The sequence below is a fragment of the Pristis pectinata genome, chromosome 7 (genome assembly GCF_009764475.1).
Source record: "Pristis pectinata isolate sPriPec2 chromosome 7, sPriPec2.1.pri, whole genome shotgun sequence".
Lineage (NCBI taxonomy): Eukaryota > Metazoa > Chordata > Chondrichthyes > Rhinopristiformes > Pristidae > Pristis > Pristis pectinata.
Genome location: NC_067411.1, coordinates 2940511 through 2964591, shown reverse-complemented (window position 1 = coordinate 2964591; position 24081 = coordinate 2940511). Strand labels below are relative to the sequence as shown.

The 24081-nt window shown below is 49.4% G+C and overlaps 1 protein-coding gene across 1 annotated transcript in view; it reads right to left on the bottom strand.

Moving 5' to 3' along the window:
- LOC127572828 (FYN-binding protein 1) overlaps window positions 1-22561 on the bottom strand; it is a 114403-nt gene extending 91842 nt beyond the window's left edge. Inside the window, exons 1-2 of the mRNA XM_052020482.1 lie at window positions 22440-22561; window positions 3559-4648 (exon numbers count right to left, since the gene is read on the bottom strand). Of these exons, the coding sequence (XP_051876442.1) occupies window positions 3559-4648; window positions 22440-22442 (1093 nt within the window). The 5' untranslated portion in view covers window positions 22443-22561. The remainder of the gene's footprint in view (window positions 1-3558; window positions 4649-22439) is intronic.
- Between the last annotated feature and the right edge of the window lie 1520 nt (window positions 22562-24081).

Genomic DNA, 24081 nt, shown 5'->3' with positions numbered 1-24081 from the left:
CATATCCCTCCAAGCCCCGTCCCTCCATGTACCTATCCAAGTGCTTCTTAAATGACACTGTTGTACCTGTCTCACCCACTTCCTCTGGCAGCTCGTTCCATATACTCACCACCCTCTGCGTGAAAGGGTTTCCCCTCAGGTCCCTTTTAAATCTTTCCCCTCTCACTCTAAACCTACACCCCGTAGTTTTGGGCTCCCCTACCCCGATGAAAAGACTGTTACCATCCACCTTATCTCTGCCTCTCATAATTTTAAACACCTCTATAAAGTCACCCCTCATTCTCCTACATTCCAAGGAATAAAGACCCAGCCTGGCCAACCTCTCCCTATAACTCAGGCCCTCGAGTCCTGGCAACATCCTCGTAAATCTTCTCTGCACTCTTTCCAGTTTAACCAGGTCTTTCCTATAACAGGGCGACCAAAACTGTCCGCAGTGCTCCAAGTGCGGCCTCACCAATGACTTGTACAACTGCAACATAACGTCCCAACTCCTGTACTCACTGCCCTGACTGATGAAGGCCAGCATGCTGAATACCTTTTTCACCACCCTGTCTACCTGTGACACTGCTTTCAATGAACTATGTCCTTGTATTCCCAGGTCCCTCTGTTCCATTACACTCCCTAGTGCCCGACCATTCATAGTACAAGTCCTACGCTGGTTTGACTTTCCAAAATGCATCACCTCACCCTTACCTCTATTGAAATCCATTTGCCGCTCCTCGGCCCACTTCCCAAACTGATCAACCCCCCCCCCCCCCCTTGTAATCTACAATAACCTTCTTCACTATCAACAACACCTCCTAATTTTGAGTCATCTGCAAACTTGCTGATCAAGCTTTTTGCACATGCATCCAAATCATTTATAGAAATACGAATAACAAGGACCCAACACCAACCCCTGCAGCACACCACCAGTCACTGGCCTCCATTCCGAGAAACAACCTTCAACCACCACCCTCTGCTTCCTACCTCCCGAGCCAATTTTGAATCCACCTAACTAGCTCTCCCTGGATTCCATGGGACCTAACCTTCAAGACTAGCCGACCATGTGGGACCTTGTCGAAGGCCTTGCTAAAGTCCAAATAGGCAACATCCATCGCCCGACCCTCATCTACTCTTTTCGTTACCTCTTCAAAAAACTCTATAAGTTTCGTCAAGCACGACTTCCCACACACAAAACCATGCTGACTCATCCTAACCAGACTCAGTGTGTCCAAATGCTGGTAGATCCTGTCCCTCAGAATTCCCTCCAGTAACTTCCCCACCTCTAACGTCAGGCTGACCAGCCTGTTGTTCCCTGGCTTGTCTTTGCTACCTTTCTTAAACAATGGAACAACATTAGCCACCTACCAGTCTTCAGGAACTTCCCCAGTGGTTAATGGTGAAGCAAATACCTCCGTAAGGGCCTCCGCAATTTCTGCTCTAACCTCCCACAAAGTCTGTGGGGAAGAAGCTGTTCTTACGTCTGCGCATCCAGGCTTTCAAGCTCCTGTATCTTCTCCCAGAAGGTAGAAGAGAGAAAAGGGGAATGGCCGGGGAGCTGGTACCCTTGACAATACCGTCAGCCTTCCTGAAGCAACGCACGGTGAAGATGGACTGTGTGGAAGGAGGTGACGAGTCTGTGACAGACTGGGCAGTGTTTACCCCTCTCTGCAGGTTAAATTCAGGCATACCAAATGAGGTGCAGGAGGACTGAGATCATGGTATGACCAGTGATGATTTCTGAGATAGACAGGGCAAAACCATGGTCAGATGTGAAAAGAACGAAGTTATAGAGTCAAGGCATTGACTATCCAGGAGCCAGGTGAGGTCAGTGAACAAGGAGGGACTGGTAGACAGGCCAAGGTACAGATTAGAGCACAGGCAGTCAGATATTGGTGTGAGGTTGCTGTTGTTGGAGAAGGAAGCATGGCATCTGACTTGCACAAAAGAAGACCCCAGAAAAAGCAATGAGGTAAACAATTAGACTGTCTGGAGCAACTAACAATCTGCTGGAGGAACTCAGAAGGTCGAGCAGCATCTGTGGGGGGTTGTCTGCATCGGTGATGTTAGATGCGGAAGGATATCGTGTGCTGGATACCAAGGCATGCTCCCCAATCTTGTCTTATTGTAATGAGACCCTTTACTAACAGCTGGGAATATGGAGAGGTCTTGGTCTTATACCTTGTTCCAAAGACAGCAAAGAGGTGTCTGCAGTGTGTACCTGGACCATGAGCCACGGCTGCCACTAGCCACACACTCCAATCCTATCCCTTGCAGGTGAACACCACAAACAGCAAGAACTCTTGTCTCCAGAGAGGTAGCACCTGAGGTGGAGGATGGGGAAGGGAGAGGCCTTATCCCTGTCCTGAGGATTATTTACAAACATCTTCTCACCGTCTGACTCCTGAGTTCCATTGACTCTGCTCTGGGACAAAGAAATCAGAAATAGATCTATCGATAGGTATCACACAAGACCTGAGTCAAAGCAAGCTCGTTCATTCAGGAAGGCACCAACCTTATCGCTGTATCTAATCTCCTCCCAACTGACAACACCCAAGACATCTGCACTCCACCAATTCAAGCATATCACTACCCCTCCCTACCAACGACAGGCATTCCCAGCTGCCTGGGGTCTGAACACAGGAGCTCCCTGTCCGAACATCTCTTCCTTACAACTTCCTTCTCCTTCTCTCGACTTCTAAAACCAGACTCTGACTGAGCTTCATGCCACAAGCCCTCGTGTCTCCTGACGCAGCTTGCAGAGTGACCATTGAATTGTTCACCCTGTGTAACCCATCAGCACGTTAAAACCCCTATAGAAATGCAAGTGGTTGCTGTATGTTCCAGGCGTTTGAAGCAGCTGTTGGAATTGGCCCACTTCCTGAGCTTCAGCATCTTAGAGGATCTGTCCTGGGCCCAACACATTGATACAATCACAAAGAAGGCACGCCAGCAGATCTACTTCATTAGGAGTTTGAGGAGATTCGGTATAACACCATGTATGTTACAAATTTCTATACATGTATGGTGGAGATCATTCTGACTGGTTGCATCACCGCCTGGTATGGAGGCTCCAGTGCACAGGATCGTAAGAGGCTGCGGAGGGTTATAGACTCAGCCAGCTCCATCACGGGCACAACCCTCCCCACATCGAGGACATTGTCAAGAGGCGGTGCCTCAAGAAGGCAGCATCCATCATTAAGGACCCTCACCACCCGGGACATGCCCTCTTCTCGTTACTACCATTGGGGAGGAGGTACTGGAGCCTGAAGACCCACACTCAATGATTCAGGAACAGCCTCTTCCCCTCCGCCATCAGATTTCTGAATGGTCCATGAACCCATGAACACTACCTCATTATTCCTTTCTTTTGCACTATTTATTTATTTTGTAATTTATGGTAATCTTTACGCCTTTGCACTGTACTGCCGTCGCAAAACAACACAGTTCACATCATCTAAGTCAGTGATAATAAACCTGATTCTGATGCTGAGACAGTAGACATGGTGGAGAAACGTTCCCCCCTTTAACCAGGGCCCACAACATATCTCAGTGGTGAAGAGGCGGGGCACGTACCTGGGGTTGGAGGGTGCTGCTTCTCCTGTGGTTTCCTGAACTGCTCCAAGTTCACTGTCGGTGGTCTGTTGGGTTTCTGGGGGGGAGGTCCCAGGGTCCATAGAGCAGGCAGGCTCTTCCGCTTGGGAGCGTTTGGATCCTTCTGTCCGTCCTCATTTTCCTGGCTCTGCACCTTGTTCTGGAACTGGCTCTGCAGCTTCATGAACTTGCTGGGTCCGCTAGGAGCGGAGGTGATCTCCTCCTGCTTGGCTCTTGGAGGGAAGCTCTTCAGGGCCGAGGGCCTCAAGTTTTCACTCTTGACCTCGCTCGCCGTGCCCACCTTGTCCTCGCCCCCCTGGCCAGGAGGCTTTGCCTGCTCGCCCACGGGTTTGAGCGGCCTGAGGGGGAAGTGCCCGCTGCTTTTCTCGTTCCCGCTCTCCTCCTTCTTAGCACCATCGGTATTTTCCTTCGGAGTGCTGGAGTGGTCATTCCAAGGCTTTGGCCCGGGCGGCTTGGGGAAGGTGGGCTTCAAAGGCCGGTCTGTGCTCACATTCCCAGCTTGGGAATTTGGCTTGACGAATTGGTTTTTGGAGAAAACTAGTTTGTTTTCGTTTGAATTTACAGGATTTAATGGTTTGGAAAAGGCCGATGGCTTGGGAAAGGTTGGATGGACTTCATTCTCTTTTTGCGTGCTTTCGGCATCCGCTGTTGACCTCAGACCAAACTTTGCAAAGGGAGACTTCTCATCCTTCTCCTCTCTCTGAGCGTTGAACGTGTTCAGGGAGTGTTTGATCCCAACGCTCGGTTTTGGAAATGGAGGCTTGGGTTCCTTGGCCTCCTGCTGAGCTTTCACAGCTGACGGCTTGGGGAAGGCAGGCTTGTCAGTGGCCGGGCTGGGTTTCTCACTGAAGGAACCAGTGGTCCTGTTCAATGGGAACTTGGATGTCGAAGAACTTTCAAAGGCAGCAGCCTTACTGGCCACGGAAGACATGTTCCTCTGGAGCTGAGTGTGGGAGGCGACGGTGAGCTTCTGGGAACCTCGGGTAGGTAGCTTCTCTACTGACTTGTCATCGAACCTTGCCAACAGTGTCTTCACGTCTGACTTGCCATTCTGAGAAACCCCAAAACAAGAGGAGGAAAGTAATAGTTAGAGGAGGCTTGGTGTGACGGTATGCTTGAACAAAAAGAGGTTATCTTGGTAATGGCAACAAAAAGGCCCTCTGATTGGTTGATTAATACAGTGTGATAGTTTCAGTTTCCTGTCATAGTTGCAAGAGGCATCCTGGCCATCTTTTGTTGTGGTCAGGACAGGCTTTGCAACAATAAGTGCAGCAGCACCCACTGTGCACATTAGCTAGACGTGCATGCAGCAGCCACAGGCTCGAGATAGGGGCACTTCCTTCCGACTCAACATCGTTTGCAAGATCAATGCTGGAACCTGCGATCAAAGGGGTGTCACAGTCTCCAGTGAAGGGGGACAGAGGGAGGAGGGAGCATGAGAGAGGGGGAGCGTGTGGGGTGGGGGGAGAGAATGAGAGAGAGAGAGAGAGAGAGAGAGAGAGAGAGAGAGAGAGAAACAGAGAGAGAGAAACAGAGAGAGAGAGAGAAAGGTGGGGAAAGAGAGAGGGGGAGAGCAAGGGAGAGAGAAAGAGAGAGAGAGAAAGGTGGAGAAATAAAGACAGACAGACAGAGAGAGGCGGGGAAAGAGAGAGACAGACAGAGAGAAAGAGAGAGAAAGAGACAGAAAGAGAAAGGTGGGGAGAGAGAGAGAGACTGAGAGAGAGCCTCCGTTGTTGGGGCAGGAGACATGTCCCTCTCTGCTTGGGGCCATCAGCTGTGTCACAAGTAGAGCGCCTGACTCCTGGGGAAGGAAGTGAGCCTGGCCCCCAAGCTCACCTGCCTGCCTCAGCCCACCTCACCCCCACACCCTTCCCCCCATCAGGCAGAACTGAATTCTGATACAGTCCACTAGATGGGTGTTGGAGTGATAGCAGCAGGCAGTACAGAAGCAGGCCCTTCGACCCACCATGTCCATGCTGGCCGTCAAGTACCCATCTACACCATTTCCATTTTCCAGCACTTGGCTCATTGGCTATTCTGCCATGGTAATTCAAGTACTTGCCTAAATTGGTAAATTGGTTTATTATTGTCACACATACCGCGGTACAGTGAAAAACTTTGTTTTGAATGCCATCCAGACAGATCATTTCATCACGTCAGTGCATTGAGGTAGTACAGGGGAAAACAGTAACAGAATGCAGAATAAAGTGTTACAGTTACAGGGAAAGTGCAGTACAGACAGACAATAAGGTGCAAGGTCATAATGACGTAGATTGTGAGGTCAAGAGTCCATCTTATCGTACTAGGGGACCGTTCAATACTCTTATAACAGCAGGATAGAAGCTGTCCTTGAGCCTGGTGGTAGGGGCTTTCAGGCTTTTGTATCTTCTGCCCGATGCGAGGGGGGAGAAGAGAGAATGTCCAGGGTGGGTGGGGTCTTTGATTATGTTGGCTGCTTTACTGAGGCAGCGAGAAGCGTAGACAGAGTCCATGGAGGGGAGGCTGGTTTCCGTGATGTACTGAGCTGTGTCCACAACTCTCTGCAGTAACTTGCGGTCCTGGGCAGAGCAGTTGCCATACCAAGCTGTGATGCATCCAGATAGGATGCTTTCTGTGGTGCATTGATAAAAGTTGGTGAAGGTCAAAGGGGACATGCGAATTTCTTTAGCCTTCTTCAGAAGTAGAGGTGCTGGTGAGATTTCTTGGCCGTGACATCTATGTGGTTGGACCAGGATGGGCTATTGGTGATACTTCCTCAATGCTATGGTGAGTAGTGTTTCGGTTGACCTTTGGTCCCCAGCACCCCAGCTAACAGCCACGTATTACTTCAGTCCACCTTTGGCCTCCTGTGTGGCCAGGTTCCAGATTCTAACCAGGAGCCTGGCCTAAAATATAATGTACATGGGTTATGGGTGCTGATGACAGTACTCGTGTTAATTGCCATCACTAAGTAGAACCATAGAACATAGAATCATACGGCATAGGAACAGGCCCTTAACACCATGCTGAATTAAACTAGTTCTCTTCTAGATATGCATATCCCTCCATTCTCTGTGTATTCATGTGTCTAACAACCTCTTAAACACCTCTATCGTATCTGCCTCCACCACCACCCCTGGCAGTACGTTCCAGGCACCCACCACTCTCTGTGTACAAACCTTGCCCCGCACATCTCCTATAAACTTTCCCCCTCTCACCTTAAATGCATTTCCTCTAGTATTTGACATTTCTACCCTAGGAAAAAAATTCTGACTGTCTACCCTATCTATGCCTCTCATAATTTTATAAACTTCTGTCGGGTCTCCCCTCAGCCACCGATGCCCTGGAGAAAACTCCCCAAGTTTGTCCAACCTCTCCTTACACCACAGACTCTCTAGTCCAGGCAGCATCCTGGTGAATCTCTTCTGCACCCTCTCCAAACCCTCCACATCCATCATTGCAGTAATGGGGTGACCAGAACTGCACACAATACTCCAAGTGCGATATAAACAAAGTTTTATACAACTGCAACGTGACTTCCTGACTTATACTCAATGCCCTGACCAATGAAGGCAAGCGTGCCGTATGCCTTCTTTACCAGTCCTGAAGAAGGGTCCTGACCTGAAACGTTGACCGTCTGCTTTTCTCCGCGGATGCTGCCTGACCTGCTGAGTTCTTCCAGCATCACCATGTTTTTCATCGAGAGTCCTTTGTTTCTCTCTCTTTACCACCCTTCTCTCCCTTTATCTACTTGTGCGGCCACTCTCAGTGAGCTACGGAGCCAATATTCTTGCAGGAGGTTCACCAGTACCACTAGAGTGTCGGGGGCGTGGGAACCAAGGCTGCAAGTGGAGGTGTTGAGGGAATGTAGATGTTATGACAAGTCGGTCTGACATGAAGGACAGGCAGGGCCAGGTAACTGAACACGGTGGGACTGATGGGCTGAAGTGTTTGTTTTCATTCAAGGAGTATTATGGGTAGGCAGATGAACTTAGAGCCTGAATCGATGCATAGAACTATGATGTTGTGGGCTTTACAGAGACTCAGAGAGAGGGACATGTCCGGCAGCTCAACGTTCCAAGGTATCGAGGTTTCAGACGAGAACTTAAGACAGGGAGGTAAAAGAGGTGGGGACTTGCATTACTGATCCGAGAGACTGCTGGACTGAGAGACGACGTACTGGAAGGCTCACCCACTGAGGCAGTGTGGGTGGGACTCAGGAATAAGAAAGGAGCGATCACTCTGATGGGGTTATACCACAGGCCTCCCAGTAGGTACCGGGAGACGGAGGAACAGATATGTAGGCCGTGCAAAGATCTAAAAGCAACATGGTTGCTGTTGTGGGTGACTTTAACTTCCCCATTGATGACTGGGATTTCCTTAGTGCAAGGGGCTTAGATGGGGCAGAATTTGTTAGGTGTGTCCTGGTGTGTTTCTTGAAACAGAACATGGGTAATTGCCCTCAAAACACGCGGAGGGGCTGCTTTAAACTCTAGTGGTCCAGCTCGTGAGGGTACCTGAGCAGAGGCAGGCGTGTGTGTTAAGGCTTGGACCTCCTTTGGTCTCCAGACCCGAGCTCCGGACGGACCCCACGGGTTGTGGAGACAATTCCCACTCCAGGAGTGAGCACAAATGTCCCGGCTGGTGCTATAGGTGCAGGACTGAGGGAGCAACGGGAGCAAGTGCTGGAGGGTGGGATGTTGTATGAAAGCCACCTTCAGGGGATGTAACAGGTCAACTCAAGTTTACTGTCATGTGCACAAGTGCGGTGAGGTACAGGTACAATGAAAAATTCGCTTTACAGGCACATAGGTACAGACAACACACAGGACAGAAATTATACAAAAAATATGCACACATTATACAAGACAGTGAAAAGAAAAAAGTGTGCAAACCAAGACAGTGCAAAAAAAAGCACAATCAGAGACAAATCCAAGGTAGCACAAGAGGTCACTAGCAGAGGATGGGGAGAGTTTCATTTCCCTGGCCAACGTTTTGCTCTATTAATTTCACCCAAACAAAATGATCTGGTTATTATCTAATTCCTGTTCATGAAGTTCACTGTGCACAGACCGTCAGTCAGGTGGTTTGTGATAGCGTAATAGTGAGTAAACTTCAAAAAGTAACACACAAAAAGCTGGAGGAATTCAGCGGGTCAGGCAGCATCTGTGGAGGGAAATGAACAGTTGATGTGTCAGGTCAGGACTGAAGGACAGAGGGGAAAGGTGTCTCCAAACTTCAAAAAATCTTTCTGGAATATCTTGATGTTGTGGAAAATAGTACAGAAATGCCTGTCCTTCTGTTTAATTTGGAATGTTATAGAGTCATTGAATGGTATGGTACAGAAACAGGCCCTTTGGCCCAACAAATACATGCTACCAGTTATACCAATCTATATTAATCCCATTTAACTGCATTAGGCTGGTAGCCTTCTATTCCTTGGCAATTCAAACACTCGTCTAGATATTTTTTAAACATTGCTCAAGTCTCTACCTCTACCACTCCCTCCGGTGGGGAGTTCCAGATTCCGACCACTCGAGAATTCCCCCTCGGATCCCATCTAATCCTCCTACCTCTCACCTTAAATCTCTGCCCTCTTGTCTTAGACACACCCAGCATGGGAAAACAGTTTTATTATCTCCCCTGTCTGCCCCATGTATAATTTTGTCTATGTCTCTCAGGTCCCCCCTCTGTCTGCCCTGCCTATCCAATCTCTCCTTGTAACTGAAATGCTCCAATCAGGCAACACCTTGCTGAATCTACCCTGATATTCCAGGTATGGCCTAACAAATGGTTTACAATGATGTGACATGGCATTCAAGCTCTCATATTCAATGTCACAGCCAATCAAGGCAACCCATGTGCCTTCTTCACCGCCTTATCCACCTGTGCTGTCACTTACAGGGACCCATGGCCTTGAACTCCAGGGTCCCACTGTTCATCAACACTTCCTGATGCCTGACCATTACTACATACGTCAGCCCTTGTTTGCTCTCCCAAGATGCATTTATCAGCATTAAACTAGCTCAGATTGGTGTCTTTGTTGCCACGGACGAGTTGGGCTGAAGGGCCTGTTTCCGTGCTACGTTACTCTAGGACTCTGCTTCCGATGCCCTCTGAGAAAGAGAGTTCCAAAGGCTCACCCTCCCCCCCGCCTCCGAGAGAAAAGCTTTCACCTTACCTTCACCTGAAATGGACAGTCCCTTTATAGTCACACAGTGACCACAATCCTACACTCTTCCACAAGAGGAAACATCTTCTCCACACCCACCCTGTTAAGATCTTTCAGTCAAGTACTCCTTCGCTCCTCTCAACCCCAGCCGATAAAGTCTAAACTGCTCAGCCTTTCCTCAGGAGACAATCCACCCCTTCCAGGTATTGGTCCAGTAAACCTTCTCTGAACAGCTCCCAACATATTCTTTCCTGTAGCACGGAGACCAGTATTGTACACGGCACTCCACATGTGGTCTCAACAAAGCATCACCTCCCTACCGTGGTTTTCAATTCCCCTCGCCTATCCTCAACTGCCCTGGAGAAGGAGCGAAGATGAGGATAAGGGGAACATCTTTCTCTCAGAGGTGGGTGAGTCTTTAGAACTCTCTTCCTCAGAGGCCGTGGGAAGCAGAGTCATGGAGTAATACATAATGGAAACAGGCCCTTTGGCCCAACTTGTCCATGACAACAAAGGTGCCCATCTAAGCTAGTCCCATCTGCCTGCATTTGGCCCATTTCCATCTACACCTTTCATAGAATATAGAACAGTACAGCACAGGAACAGGCCCTTCGCACCACATTCCAAAGATATACAGGTTAGGAAGTTATGGGCATGCTATGTTGGCGCCGGAAGCGTGGTGACACTTGCGGGCTGCCCCCCAAAATCACTATGCAAAAGATGTATTTCACTGTGTGTTTCGATGTACATGTGACTAATAAAGATATCTTATCTTATCAAACTAATTAAGCTAATGATACCTAGTCCCTTCTGCCTGCACATGGTCCATATCCCTCCATCCCTGCATATTCATGTGCCTATCTAGGAGACTCCTAAACACCTCTATCATATCTGCCTCCACTACTACCCCTGGCAGTGCATTCCAAGGCACTTTTCTATCTATGTACCTGCCCAAATGTCTTTTAAATGTTATTGTACCCACCTCAACCACTTCATCTGGCAGCTCGTTCCATATACTGACCACCCTTTAGGTGAAAAAGTTGCCCCTCACGTTCCTATTAAATCTTTCCCCTCTTGCCTTAAACCTACGCCCTCCATTTCTTGATTCCCCAACCCTGGGAAAGTCTTTGCATAATTTCAACGCAGCAGTGGATCGATTCTCGATAAGCCTGGGGGTGAAAGGTTACCAGAGGTAGACGGGAATGTGGACACGAGGCTGCAGTTAGATCAGCCTTGGTCTCATTAAATGATGGTACTGGTTCAAGGCACTGAGTGGTGCTTTAAGTGCTGGCCTTGAATAGACTGGGAAGCTGCTGGAGAGGGGGAAACTGAATGTAAAGTCAATGTACTGGGGAGGGTGCCAACCAGTCACTGTGGCCAGTGTACAATGGTACACAAACACCTCAGCTTCTCTCTGTCACTGGGTCACAGGTAGACAGGGTGGTGAAGAAGGCATCTGGCACACTGACCTTCATCAGTCAGGGCACTGAGTATAGAAGATGGGAAGTTATGTTGCAGTTGTACAAGACGTTGGTGAGGCCGCACATGAAGTACTGTGTACAGTTCAGGTCACCCTGTTACAGGAAAGATGTAACAGGATGTTACTAAACTAGAAAGAGTGCAGAAACGATTTACCAGGACGTTGCCTGGACTTGGGGGCCTGAGTTAAAAGGAGAGGTTGTGTAGACTAGGACTTTATTCCCTGGAACGTAGGAGATTGAGGGGTGACCTGATAGAGGTGTATAAGATCATGAGGGGCATAGACAGGGTGAAAGCACACAGTCTTTTTCCCAGGGAGGAGGAGCTAAAAACAAGAGGGCAGAGGTTTAAGACCAGAGGTGAGGGATTTAAAAGGGACATCAGGGGCAGCTTCTTCACACAAAGGGTGGTGCGTATTTGGAACGAGCTGCCAGAGATAGTGGTTGAGGCAGGCACATTAGTGACGTTTAAAAGCCATTGAGATAAGTACATGGAGAGGTTCAGAGAGCTGTGGGCCAAACGCAGGCAGATGGGACGAGCTCGCTGGGCAACACAGTCAGCATGGAGGAGTTGGGCCGAAGGGCCTGTTTCTGTGCTGTGTGACTCTATGAGTCTGTGACTCTGTAACATCCCATCCCTGCAAGATTGCCGGTGCTCATTACACAGACCTTAATTGTACACTGAGTGTTCATCCACACACCAGGAAGTCAGCTGGATCAGACATCAGTGATCAGACACAGGGACACACCCCTGGACAGGCCCTGGTGGGACAGGCACTTTGTGAGGCTGATCTCACTCTGCTGGGGGTGGAGGGAGGGTTTGAAACTAATGGGAGGGTGGGGGCGATGGAGGGAGGGTGCTGAAAGCTGAACCTTTCCCCGGGGGGTGGGGTTTAACATCCCAGTGGTGAGCTGCATGTATCACGGTGCACACAACCCCCCTCACCCACATACACCCATACAATCTCACCCATTCCCTCCCACATACCCCACACGCCCTCACACACACAGCCCAGCCCCTTCACAACCTGCCACACACTTCACACCCTTACACCCTCCCCAAACATCTCACACTCCCCCCACAGTCCCCGATACCTTCCCACACTCCCCCCTCGTTCCCCCAACACTACACCACACTCTCCCCCCACTATCCCCACGCTCCCTCCTCACTATCCGCACAGTTCCCCCACACTCCTTTGACATCTCCTCACTCTCCCCTCACACTCCACCGACGGTCCCCTACACTCACTATCCCCACACTCCCACTATCCCCACTCCCCCCACACTCTCCCCTCACTCCCCCACACACCTGCCCTACACTTCCCCCCAATCTCCCCCACACCCTCCTCAGACTCCCCCCTACACTCCCCCCTCACTCCCCCTGTCCTCTGCCACACTGAGAGGCCTTGCTTGAACCCTCCTCAGGTTCTAGAGCATCCCACGAGGAGCTTTACCTGGGCAGGGAGACGGCAGAGTTTAATCAGTGCCTGGTTGGGTCCATCAACAGCGCCGGGTTGTGGGACTGTCTGCTCGAAGCCGGTTGCCTCCCCAAGCTCTCTCAGACTGCAAGCTGTGTGTGTGAACAGAGCCCAGCCCAGGCAATGAGGAAGCAGTTAAGAGGAACTGTCAGAGGGGAAGCCAATGACCACTTTAAAAGAAAGAACCTTGCTAACTGCAGCCTCAGTTGAAGGGAGTGAAACAACACGAGATATATGTAAAACAAGCTGTCAGTTTATATCGCAAGTTCACTATTGGCAGCATGAAAATTTCATCACAAAACAAGACTCAGCTTATTAACCACGGAAGCCTTTCAACTTACTGCTTAATGGGAGGAGTCAGTTTAACCGGTCGAATAACTTGTAGTGGGTTTAATTTGGGATAAGGATTTACATTTAATTTGCACTGTTCACCATTGCAGAGGCCAGCAGTTCTTGTTCCTCAGAGCTGTGTACGGACTGCACTGTCAGACGTGTTTCTTTCCCTAATGTGCTTTGGAAACTTGTTGATTCAAAAGCCACCTCCTCATACCACTGAAACCTGTTGGACACACGTGCTGTCTGACCTGGGGCTGCTGTTTCACTACCATACACACCCATAAGCATCCACCCTTTCAAATACATCTACCCTTCAGCACACACACACTCTCACACATTCACTCTCGCACACGCTCTCACACTCACCCTCGCACACACTCTCTCGCACACTCACTGATGCAGCAGGTGCAGGGGAACACCGCCACCTGCAGGTTCCCCTCCGTCCTGACTGGGAAATCTATCGCCGTTCCTTCACCGTCATCGGGTCCAAACCCTGGAACTCCCTCCCCGGCAGCACTGTGTGAGCACCTTCACTGGACTGCAGCGGTTCAAGAAGGTGGATCACCCCAGCTTTGAAGGGTAGTTGGGGATGGGCAATAAGAGCTGGATTGTTGGCGTCACGTGTGTTCCATTCCCGAGAATGAATAAGGAAGAAACAAGAGCAGAATGCTCAGTCCTCAGGGATAATCCTGAGCTTCCTTCTCCCTGACCCTTCAGTTCCCCATTCACTCCCACTCTGACCTGTTGGTCTGTGCCTCCTGTTCTGTCACAGCCAGGCCCAAGCAAGCTTGGAGAAGAGCAGCTCATCTTCTGTCTGAGCACGTTGTAGCCTTCTGGACTCTTTAAGTTCAGGTAACTCAGTCTCTCTGCATTCTGCATTCTGTTTTCCTTTTTACTACCTCGATGTAATTATGTAAGGAATGATCTGTCCGGATGGCACGCAAAACAAAAGCTTTTCACTGTATCTTGGTACATGTGACAATAATAAACCAATTACCAATAACTCATAGAACTAAGCACTTCTGGGGTGCCATCCATCTGTGACTTTGGCTCAGGCTTTCTCTCTCTGTTACACAGCCTGACTTGCTGGGCATGTCCCACATCCCTGCTGTTAGCTGCACATCACACTTCTCTGTCTGTGTTCTCACTCTCTAACTGCCCCAATTAACCCACTTGACCCAATGACCCCTACAACTTATCTTCATGGCAACCCTGGCCTCGAGCTGTCACAGATCTTCCTTTGTTTTGTCGATGCCTTCCGCCACCTTCTCCAAAACTGCTTTGTGTTCCTCCCTAAGGAAGGGTTTTTCACCTGAAGTGTTACCTCAGTTTCCATCTCCACAGCTGCTGCCTGACCTTTGAATGTCTCCATTGTATTTAAGAAGATCGGGGAACTACGTTATACAGAAGGGAAGTCAGACCAGGAGAACTTCACAACGCAGCATTTAAATACCAACCAGAAACTGCGTGGCCAGGTATTCCCCTCCCACTACCTTACCCAATCAGATCTAATCCAGTAGGAAACACTTAAGGCAGCACAGTCAGTGGAGCCACTGCCTCACAGCTCCAGGGACGCCGATTCAATCCTGACCTCGGGCGCTGTCTGTGTGGAGTTTGCACGTTCTCCCTGCGGCTGTGTAAGTTTCCTCTAAGTAGTCCCACATCCCAAAGACGTGCAGGTTGGTAGGTTAACTGGCCGCTGGATATTGTGGGTGAGTGGTGGGGTTGATGACAACATGGTGAAAGTAAAATGGAATCAGGGGAGGAGATCTAGAGGGGATCTGAGGAGTACCAGAGTACCAGGTACCAGAGAGTGGGGAGTACCTGGAACACACTGCCTGAGAGAGTGCTGGAAGCAGAGTCACTGACAGCTCTGAGGACGTGTTTAGATGAGACCAAGAATTGCCCAAGCAATGAAGGCTCCGGACCAAGTGCTGGGAGCTGGGATTAATACGCATGGGTGCCCACTGGTTGGCATGGACAAGTAGGGCCGAATGACCTGTTTCCATACTATACGATTCTATGGCTCCATGATTCTTTATTTCTCTATAACAAATATAGTGCTGCTCTTCCCTGTCACGTACACAGACCTGAGAGTTACCTCCAGCACTCACATAACATCTCTCTGATATACCAGGTGCTGCTCCCGTCCCTCCAGTACACAGTTATTATACGTTATTCTCATTACTCTCTCGGTATAGATCCTCTCACAACATCTGGATCAACATATTTACTTATCAGTCACATGCACATCAAAACACACAGTGAAACCTGTCTTTTTGCGTTACTGATAATGTTCCGGGGGCAGCCCGCAAGTGTCGCCACGCTTCCGGCGCCAACATAGCACGCCCACAGCTTCCTAACACGTACGGCTTTGGAATGTGGGAGGAAAACGGAGCACCCGGAGGAAACCCACGCAGACGCGGGGAGAACGTACAAACTCCTTACAGACAGCAGCGGGAATTGAACCCGGGTCGCTGGCACTGTAATAGTGTTACACTAACCGCTACACTACCGTGCCGCCCACAAATTACAACGGTTACCTGGTGGACCCGCTGCTCCCGTAGTCGGCAGGTAGTTCTGTAGTGGTACATGTGACTACTAAAGATATCTTATCTTACATTGGTTTATCATTGTCACATGTACCGAGGTACAGTGAAAAACTTTGTTTTGCATGCCATCCATACAGATCATCTCATCACATCAGTGCATTGAGGTAGTACAAAGGAAAACAATAACAGAATGCAGAATAAAGTGTTACAGAGAAAGTGCAGTGCAGGCAGACAATAAGGTGCAAGGGCCACGACGAGGTAGATTGTGAGGCCAAGAGCCCATCTTCTCATACAAGGGGACCATTCAATAGTCTTATAACAGTAGGATAGAAGCTGTCCTTGAGTCTGATGGTACATGCTTTCAGGATTTTGTGTCTTCTGCCCGATGGGAGAGGGGCGAAGAGAGAATGCCCGGGGTGGGTGGGGTCTTTGATTATGTTGGCTGCTTTAGGGGAATTTGTGACCAGAGAGTGATGTGAACAAGGTGTAGGGACGGTCACTGTTTAATTGTAGTTGAATGGGTTGGACAGTCCCCAGCCCTGCTCGCATTTCCCGTGTAGTTTTACGTTCTTTAGTTCCCCTTCTCCACCCTTCATCCTTTCTTCTTTCAGTCTAAGATGTGCAGACACGATTGGCTATGGTTCAAGAACTCCTGTGTATCAGTCTTGTAACGGTGTTTATGTGGCTGGCCCTGCTGAGTTACTGGCCGGTGGTGACCACCCCAGTATGTTGATGGTGGGGGAACGACTGGACCAGCCACACATATACTGTGACCACAGGGACAGGTCAGAGGCTGAGAAGCTTGAGGTGGGTGCTACACCTTCTGACACCTCACCGCCTGTGTACCATCTACAAGGCCCCATTTCGGACGGTGATGGAACACTCTCCACCCGGCAGGGTGAGTGCGGTTCCAGCAACTCTCAAGAATCTCAACACCATCCAGGACAAAGCAGCCCACTCGATCGGCTCCCCATCAACCCCGTCCCCCAAACACCTCCTCCCTCCAGCACCGTCTATAAAATGCACTGCACTTACTCACCCGGGCTACCCCGACACCACCTCCCAAATCCGTCACCTCTCCCGTCCCGCCCAGAAGGACAAGGGCAGTGGCCACATGGGGACATCACCACCTGCAGCTTCCCCTCCGTCAAAGACCCTTCCTGACCTGGAAATACACCACTGCCCACCTCCTCAAGGGCAATAAATACTGACCTTGCCTGCAACACCCACATTCCACCAACACTGGGAAAAGGCACGGAAGCGTTTGACAGAGAATGATGGAGATCGGATAGAGATGTTGACAGAGAAATAGATGGAGGGGGGTAGATGGAGGGAGAGTGAAAGGGATAAAGAGAGCTGGAGAGAGATAGACAGGTGAACAGCGCCGGTCTCAGGGGGAGGGTTGGGTGGTTTGGGGAGGGTGTAACACCGACCTGTAGCTCCTGTGCCGAGGTTTTGGGAGTTGGTGGGGAGCCGGGACATGTAATGCTCCCTGGGCTGTGAGTGAACGATTCGGATAAACCGGTCGGTGAAAACTGCTCCACAGCAGCTCCCGCCGCACACGTCGCACCTTCCTGCTGAGAGGGCTGTGAAATTCTTCCTGTGGTCGACGTGTGAAACGAATGCTTTGCAGGAGAGGGGAGTGAGCCAGTGGTGAGAGACTCAGATGGCTGTCTCTGCCGCTGTCATCAGCAACAGCAACTGGATCAGGAACTCCCCTCCCATGGAGGGCTGGGCTCAATGGGAGAGCTCAGGGCTGAGACTGAGAGATGGGTTTGGGGTGACGAGGGTTTTGAAACCAAGGTGGGGAGATGGAGGTCAGAAGTGACCTTGTTAAGAACAGGATCAAGAGCCTAGGTAGCTTCTTCCTGAAGTCATAGAGTCAAACAGGCCATTCGGCCCAACTCATCCATGCCGACCAAGAGTCTCATCTAAGCCAGTCCCATTTGCGAGTGTTTGGCCCATACCCCTCTAAACCGTTCCTATCCATGGACCTCTCCAAGTGTCTTTTAAATGTTGTTATTGTTCTTCTAGAACATAGAATATAAAAGCACAGTACAGGCCCTTCGGCCCACGATGTTGTGCCGACATTTTATCCGGCTCTAAGATCTATCTAACCTTTCCCTCCCACATAGCCCTCCATTCCTCTACAATTCATGTGCCTATCTAAGAGTCTGTGTCCTTAATGTATCTGCCCCCACAACCTCTGCCGCAGTGCGTTCCAACGCGTTCTGTCACTGAAACTAGTGTAGCGGTTAGCGTAACGTCATTACAGCACCAGCAACCCGGGTTCAATTCCTGCCGCTGTCTGTAAGGAGTTTGTATGTTCTCCCCGTGTCTGCGTGGGTTTCCTCCGGGTGCTCCGGTTTCCTCCCACATTCCAAAGGCGTACAGGTTAGGAGCTATGTTGGCGCCGGAAGAGTAGCGACACTTGCGGGCTGTCCCCAGCACGTTCTTGGTGATGCAAAAAGACGTGGTTCACTGTGTGTTTCGATGTACGTGACTAATAAATAAATATCTTATATTTGCAAACCAAACCTAGTCATAAGGTCACAAAGCATGGAAAAAGGCCCTTCAGCCCACTGAGTCTGTGTTGACCATCAACCACCCATTTACACTGATCCCATTTTATTCTCCCCACACTCTCATCAACACCCCCAGATTCTACCCCTCACCCACACACTGGGGGTCAATTAACCCACCGACCTGCACGTCTTTGGGATGTGGGAGGAAACTGGAGCACCCGTAGGAAACCCACGAGGTCACAGGGAGAGCGTGCAAACTCCATACAGACAGCGCCCGAGGCCAGGATCGAACCCGGGTCTCTGGAGCTGTGAGGCAGCAGCTCTACCAGCCGCATCAGGGTGCTGCCCTTCAATATTTTCTGCACACACCCCTCCGTGCTCTCCCTGGTCTCTGACGTCGTCCAAAACTTGGGCATTGCAAGGTATCAGTAGAAGGACACACCTCTCACTCTCCCAGGACCCCAGCAGCACTGAGGCAATTGATAGACTTTAAAGGGTTAAATTACGAGAATGGCTTGTGTAGACTGGGCTTGGAAATTTAGAAGGAACTAGAGAGACCCAATCTGTGATGTTAGAACAATCGGTGATGAGGAAGAAGAGCTTTGTTGGAAATACTGTCCTTCTGAAGGGACCGAGAGCCTGTGTACTGATTCAGATTAAAATGACGACACTGCTAATTTGGATCAAGGCTATAATAGCCAATAGGGACAGTGCACAGGCTCTCAGTCCCTATTGGCCATAATAGCCTTGCTCCAAATTAGCTTGTCTCTCATCCAACTTTCCCTCTATTCCGACTTGGAAAGATATGGTTGTTCACTGGATCCTCAATTATAATTTATGTTTTTCTTGTGGATGCTGCTTATCTGATGCTGTGTGCCTGTGATGCTGCTGCAAGTAAGTTTTTCATTGCACCTGTGCACATATGGACTTGTGCAGATGACAATAAGCTCGACTTTTGATGTGGGAGCCCCTTTACCATGAGGACAACAGCAGTTCAAGAAGCAGGCACAAGAGGCTGAATGGCCTACTCCTGCTTCTGCAGGCACGGTAGTGTAGCGGTCAGCATAACGCTTTACAGCGCCGGCGACCAGGGTTCAATTCCCATCGCTGTTAGGAGTTTGTACGTTCTTCCTGTGTCTGAGTGGGTTTCCTCCGGGTGCTCCGGTTTCCTCCTACATTCCAAAGACGTACGGGTTAGGAAGTTGTGGGCATGCTATGTTGGCGCTGGAAGCGTGGTGACACTTGCGGGCTGCCCCCAGAACACTCTATGCAAAAGATGCATTTCACTGTGTGTTTCGATGTGCATGTCACTAATAAAGATCTTATCTATTTCTATTCTCCAGGGTAGATGTTTCACTTGCAGAGGTGGGGTTGGAACTCATGTCTCTAGATCAGTGGTCAAAACCCAGGCTGCCCAACTGCCATCTCCACTGATAGATTCGGCTAGAAGCCTCACCTAAACACCAGAGGGAGCAGGGGAGCGGGAAGCATTGGAGAACCTGTCGAAGATGGACCCAGCAGACTCCTTCTGGGCTGCAGAAAGCCCCAGAGAGATTCATAAAAGAAGCTCTCCAATTACCACACTGGCTGAGTGCTCATTTGTGATTAACAAAAGCACCAGGAGATTGCACATCTAAGAATGTATTGTACCTTAGAAATGACCAAGGAGTCCATCTAGGTTTCAATATCATCAGACTCTTCATCTGGGGGCTTCTGACCTGCCTGTGGAAACCACCAACCATCTGTAGCCTCTGAAAGTTTGCTCAAAGTGCCCCTTTAATTTCCTGAGCGTATCGCATTGCAAACTTCCACCCAATTGTTTACAAAGGAGGTGCCAGGCTGTTCCACGCCTGTTACCATGGAGACCACAACACTGGTGTTTTAAACATTGCTGGAGCTAAGCCTTGGTCTTAAAGGTACACCTGAGAAGGAACGCAGCTTGGCCGAATCTTGCAGCACAGAAAGACTCCACATCAAAAGTCAAAGTAGAGTTGATTGTCACATGCACAAGTACGTGTGTGCAGAGGTGCAATGAAACACTTACAGCAGCATCACATGGTCTGTCGGACCTGTGCCCGGTCCCAAAGCAAGCTTCCCTGCAGTCACTCAGTCCCTCAACCACTCTGGCAGCTTCAGTTTAACCATCTGAGTTAGCAATCTATTGATGCACTGAAAGATTTCCATAACTGGCCATGTGAGATTTAATCCCCTAAGCCTCTTTGGTTTAGTTGTTGCTCCTTGTTCCTTAGTTCTCTGAGTCAGAGAGCTGTGGGTTTGAGTCACATTAGCACTATGGACAGGCCGGTACTGAGAGCGGGCCACACTGATACCTGCTCTGCCCACAGGGCTGACAGTTTTCCTTCTATAACTGACCGCACTCCCCCTTCCAATTTTACATCCACTCCGTGTCCCATTCCCCTGCCAAGTTGGTTTAAAAGCTCCCCAACAGCACGAGCAAACTTTCCCGCAAGGATACTTGACCTGTTCTGGTTTGGGTGGAACCCGTCCTCCTCGTACTGGTCTGCCTTCCCCAGATACTTTCCCAGTGATCCAGAGATCGAAAGCCTTCCCTCCGACACCATTCCCTTAGTCACACATTCATCTGACCCATCGTCCCATTCCTATACTCAGGTGCACATTACAGGAGTAATCCGGAGACGGCAGCCTTAGAGGGCCTGCTCTTTAATCTATGATCTAGCTTTCTAAGTTTGTGTTATAGGACCTCGTCCCTCTTTTTACCTATGTCGTCAGTTCAGGTTCCACCCTGGCAGTTGTGGAATATGAGTTTATAGAACATAGAACATTGAACAGTACAGCACAGGAACAGGCCCTTTGGCCCACCATGTTGTACCAAACTAATTAAACTAGTAATTAAATGCCTAACTAAATGAATCCCTTCTGCCTACACAATGCCCATCTCCCTCCATCCTCTGCACATCCATGTTCCTATCTAAGAGCCTCTTAAACGCCTCTATTGTATCTGCCTCCACCACCACCCCTGGCAGCCCGTTCCAGGCGCCAACCACTAAAAAACTTGTCTTGCACATCTCCCTCTCACCTTAAATGCATGACCTCTAGTATTAGACATTTCGACCATGGGAGAAAGATACCAGCTGTCTACTCTATCTATGCCTCTCATATGCTTTTAAACTTCTACCAGGTCTCCCCTCAGCTTCCGCTGCTCCAGAGAAAACAACCCAAGTTTGTCCAACCTCTCCTTATAGCACATGCCCTCTAATCCAGGCAGCATCCTGGTGAACCTCTTCTGCACCCTCTCCAAAGCCTCCACATCCTTCCTGTAATGGGGTAACCAAAATTGAATGCAATACTCCAGAAGCAGCCTAACTAGAGTTTTATAAAGCTGCAACAAAACTTCCCAACTCTTGAACTCAGTGCCTTGACTAATAAAAGCAAGCATGTCATATGCCTTCTTTACTGCCCTATCAACCTGTGCAGCCACTTTCAGGGAGCTTTGGACTTGGTTCAGTTGATACTATGGAATATAGAGTCATTTGTAATACTGACCACAGTCCTCACAGATACGTTCTTTGTTGGGCAGATGCTCTGGGTGTACACTCGATGAAACACACTTCCTCTTTCTGCTACAAAGTGTGAGGAGGAAGCAGAATGAACCCCACACTCACGTCATGGCCGAGGGCGGCAGAGGTGCAGGAAGGGGAGCTCACAAACAGGAGGGACGGCGGACATGGTGATGGTGTGGACCGACAGGACGTGGTGATGGCGTGGACCGACAGGGCTGGCGTGGAGCAGCTGGGACACCTGCCCATCTTCCACTTCCCGCAGAATCTCTGTCTGAACACCTCTCTCACCCCTACCCCTCCGGTCTCAGCTTCCTTCTCTATCTCTCATTCATTACCCACCTCCCTCCATCCCCCCAACCCCAGCTCAAACCAACCCCTGACCCCTGACCCAGACTGATCTGACCCATACCAACCCCTGGTCTAGCCTGACTCCTCGACCAGCCAGCGCTAGAATGACCCCAAGCCCAGACCGACCCTTGGTCCCAACCAACCCCTGTTGCAGCCAGCTCCGCTCCAGCCCAAGCACAGAGTGAGCAGCTGATGTTTCGCTGATGTTCTGCTGTGTGTGAGCGAGCCTCTGGAATTGGCTTCAACTACACACTCATTCTCGATTTGAATACAACATGCAAATTCCACCAAGCCCGGACTGGGTCCCAACATGATCAACAAAAAAAAACAGAAGCACTCATTCGAGCGGTAGTGATTAGGAAGATGCCCTACCACAGGACACACGCACACACTCGGTTCGATCTGCATTCACACTTGTGTAGACACACTTACCATCCTTGACCCTCGCCAGGGTAACTTGTCACAGCTCAGCTTTTCCTCACCACTTAGTTCCTTTTCAAGTATGGAAGTGCAGCTTTGCAGACACTTACAGGAAACTATATCAGCACTCTCGACTTTTGCGTACAGTGCCAGGTCTAAGAATACTTGGATCCTGAGGCGGTACACAGGACTATGGGAGGGGCTTGTTTCAAATTGTGTCAGCAAGTAAACTCTAAGGTAAAACACACAAATACTCACACACATGTACACACAAGCACACAGAAACATAAACTATAGAAATATAGGCACAAATATACATTTGTATGAACACACACACACACACACACACACACACACACGTGCATGTATAGATAATTACTGCCCAATCAGCCTGCTCTCAATCATTGGCAAAGAGAAAGAAGCCATCATCAACAGTGCTGTCAAGAAGTAGCACTTACTTACCAAGAACCTACCGATGTCCAGTTTGGGTTTTGCCAATGACCACTGGGCTCCAAACCTCATCAAAGCCTTGGTCCAAGCATGAAGCAAAGTGGTACCTTTATTCATGAAGGGCAGCAGGGATAAGCCGGGTAATTACAGGCCTGGGAATCTAATGTCAGTGGTAGGGACAACATCAGAAAACATCCTGAGGGACAGAATTAACCTACACTTGGAAAAGCTGGGATTGATCGGGGTAGTGAGCATAGATTTGATGGTGGGAGATCCTGTATGACTAATTTAATTGAGTTTTGAATTTTGAAGAGGTAACTAACACATTAATGAGGGTAGTGCAGTTGATGTGATTTACATGGAGTTCAGTCGATCTTTTGACAAGGTCCCAATGGAAGGTTCATCGAAAAGGTGAGAGCCCATGGAATCCAAAGCAAGTTACAAAGTGGATCCAAAATCGGATAGTTAATAGGAGACAAAGGGTGAGGGTGGAGGGTTGCTTTCGTGGTCGGAAACCTGCGATCAGTGCGTACCACAGGGATCCAGTGGGCCCCTGACTGTTACGTACATTAACAACTTAGATGCGAGTGTAGGAAGTTTGCAGATGACGCGAGAACTCGTGGTGTTGCTGACGGTGACAAGGACACAGGCTACAGAATAATATTGATCAGCTGATAAGTTGGGCAGAGCAATGGCACATGGAATTTACTCTTGATAAGTGGGAAGTGATGCACTTTGGGAGGTTTAATAAGGGTCGGGCATCCACCCTGAATGGGAGGGCCCCAGGGAAGATTGAGAACAAGTCCATAGATCCCTGAAGGTGATAGGGTGGTGAAGAAGGCAGATGGGATACTTGCCATCAATAGCTAGAGCACACAATATAAGTTTTAGAACAACTTTATAAAACATTGGTTAGGCAACAGATAAATTTTTTTGTGCTTTTCTGGTGACCACTCTGTAGGAAGGATTGTCATCGGAATTGGTTTATTATTGTCACACACAGTGAAAAGCTTTTATTTGGCATGTATCCTGACAGATCATTCCGTACAGAATTACACTGAAGCAGAATAAAGTGTTACAGCTACAGAGAAAGAGCAGTGCAGGCAGGACAATAAGGTGCAAGGGCTACCACGAAGTAGATTGGGAGACCAAGAGTTCAAAAGTTCCATCTTTCAGCGTAGAAGAGGTTAATTCAAGAGCCTTG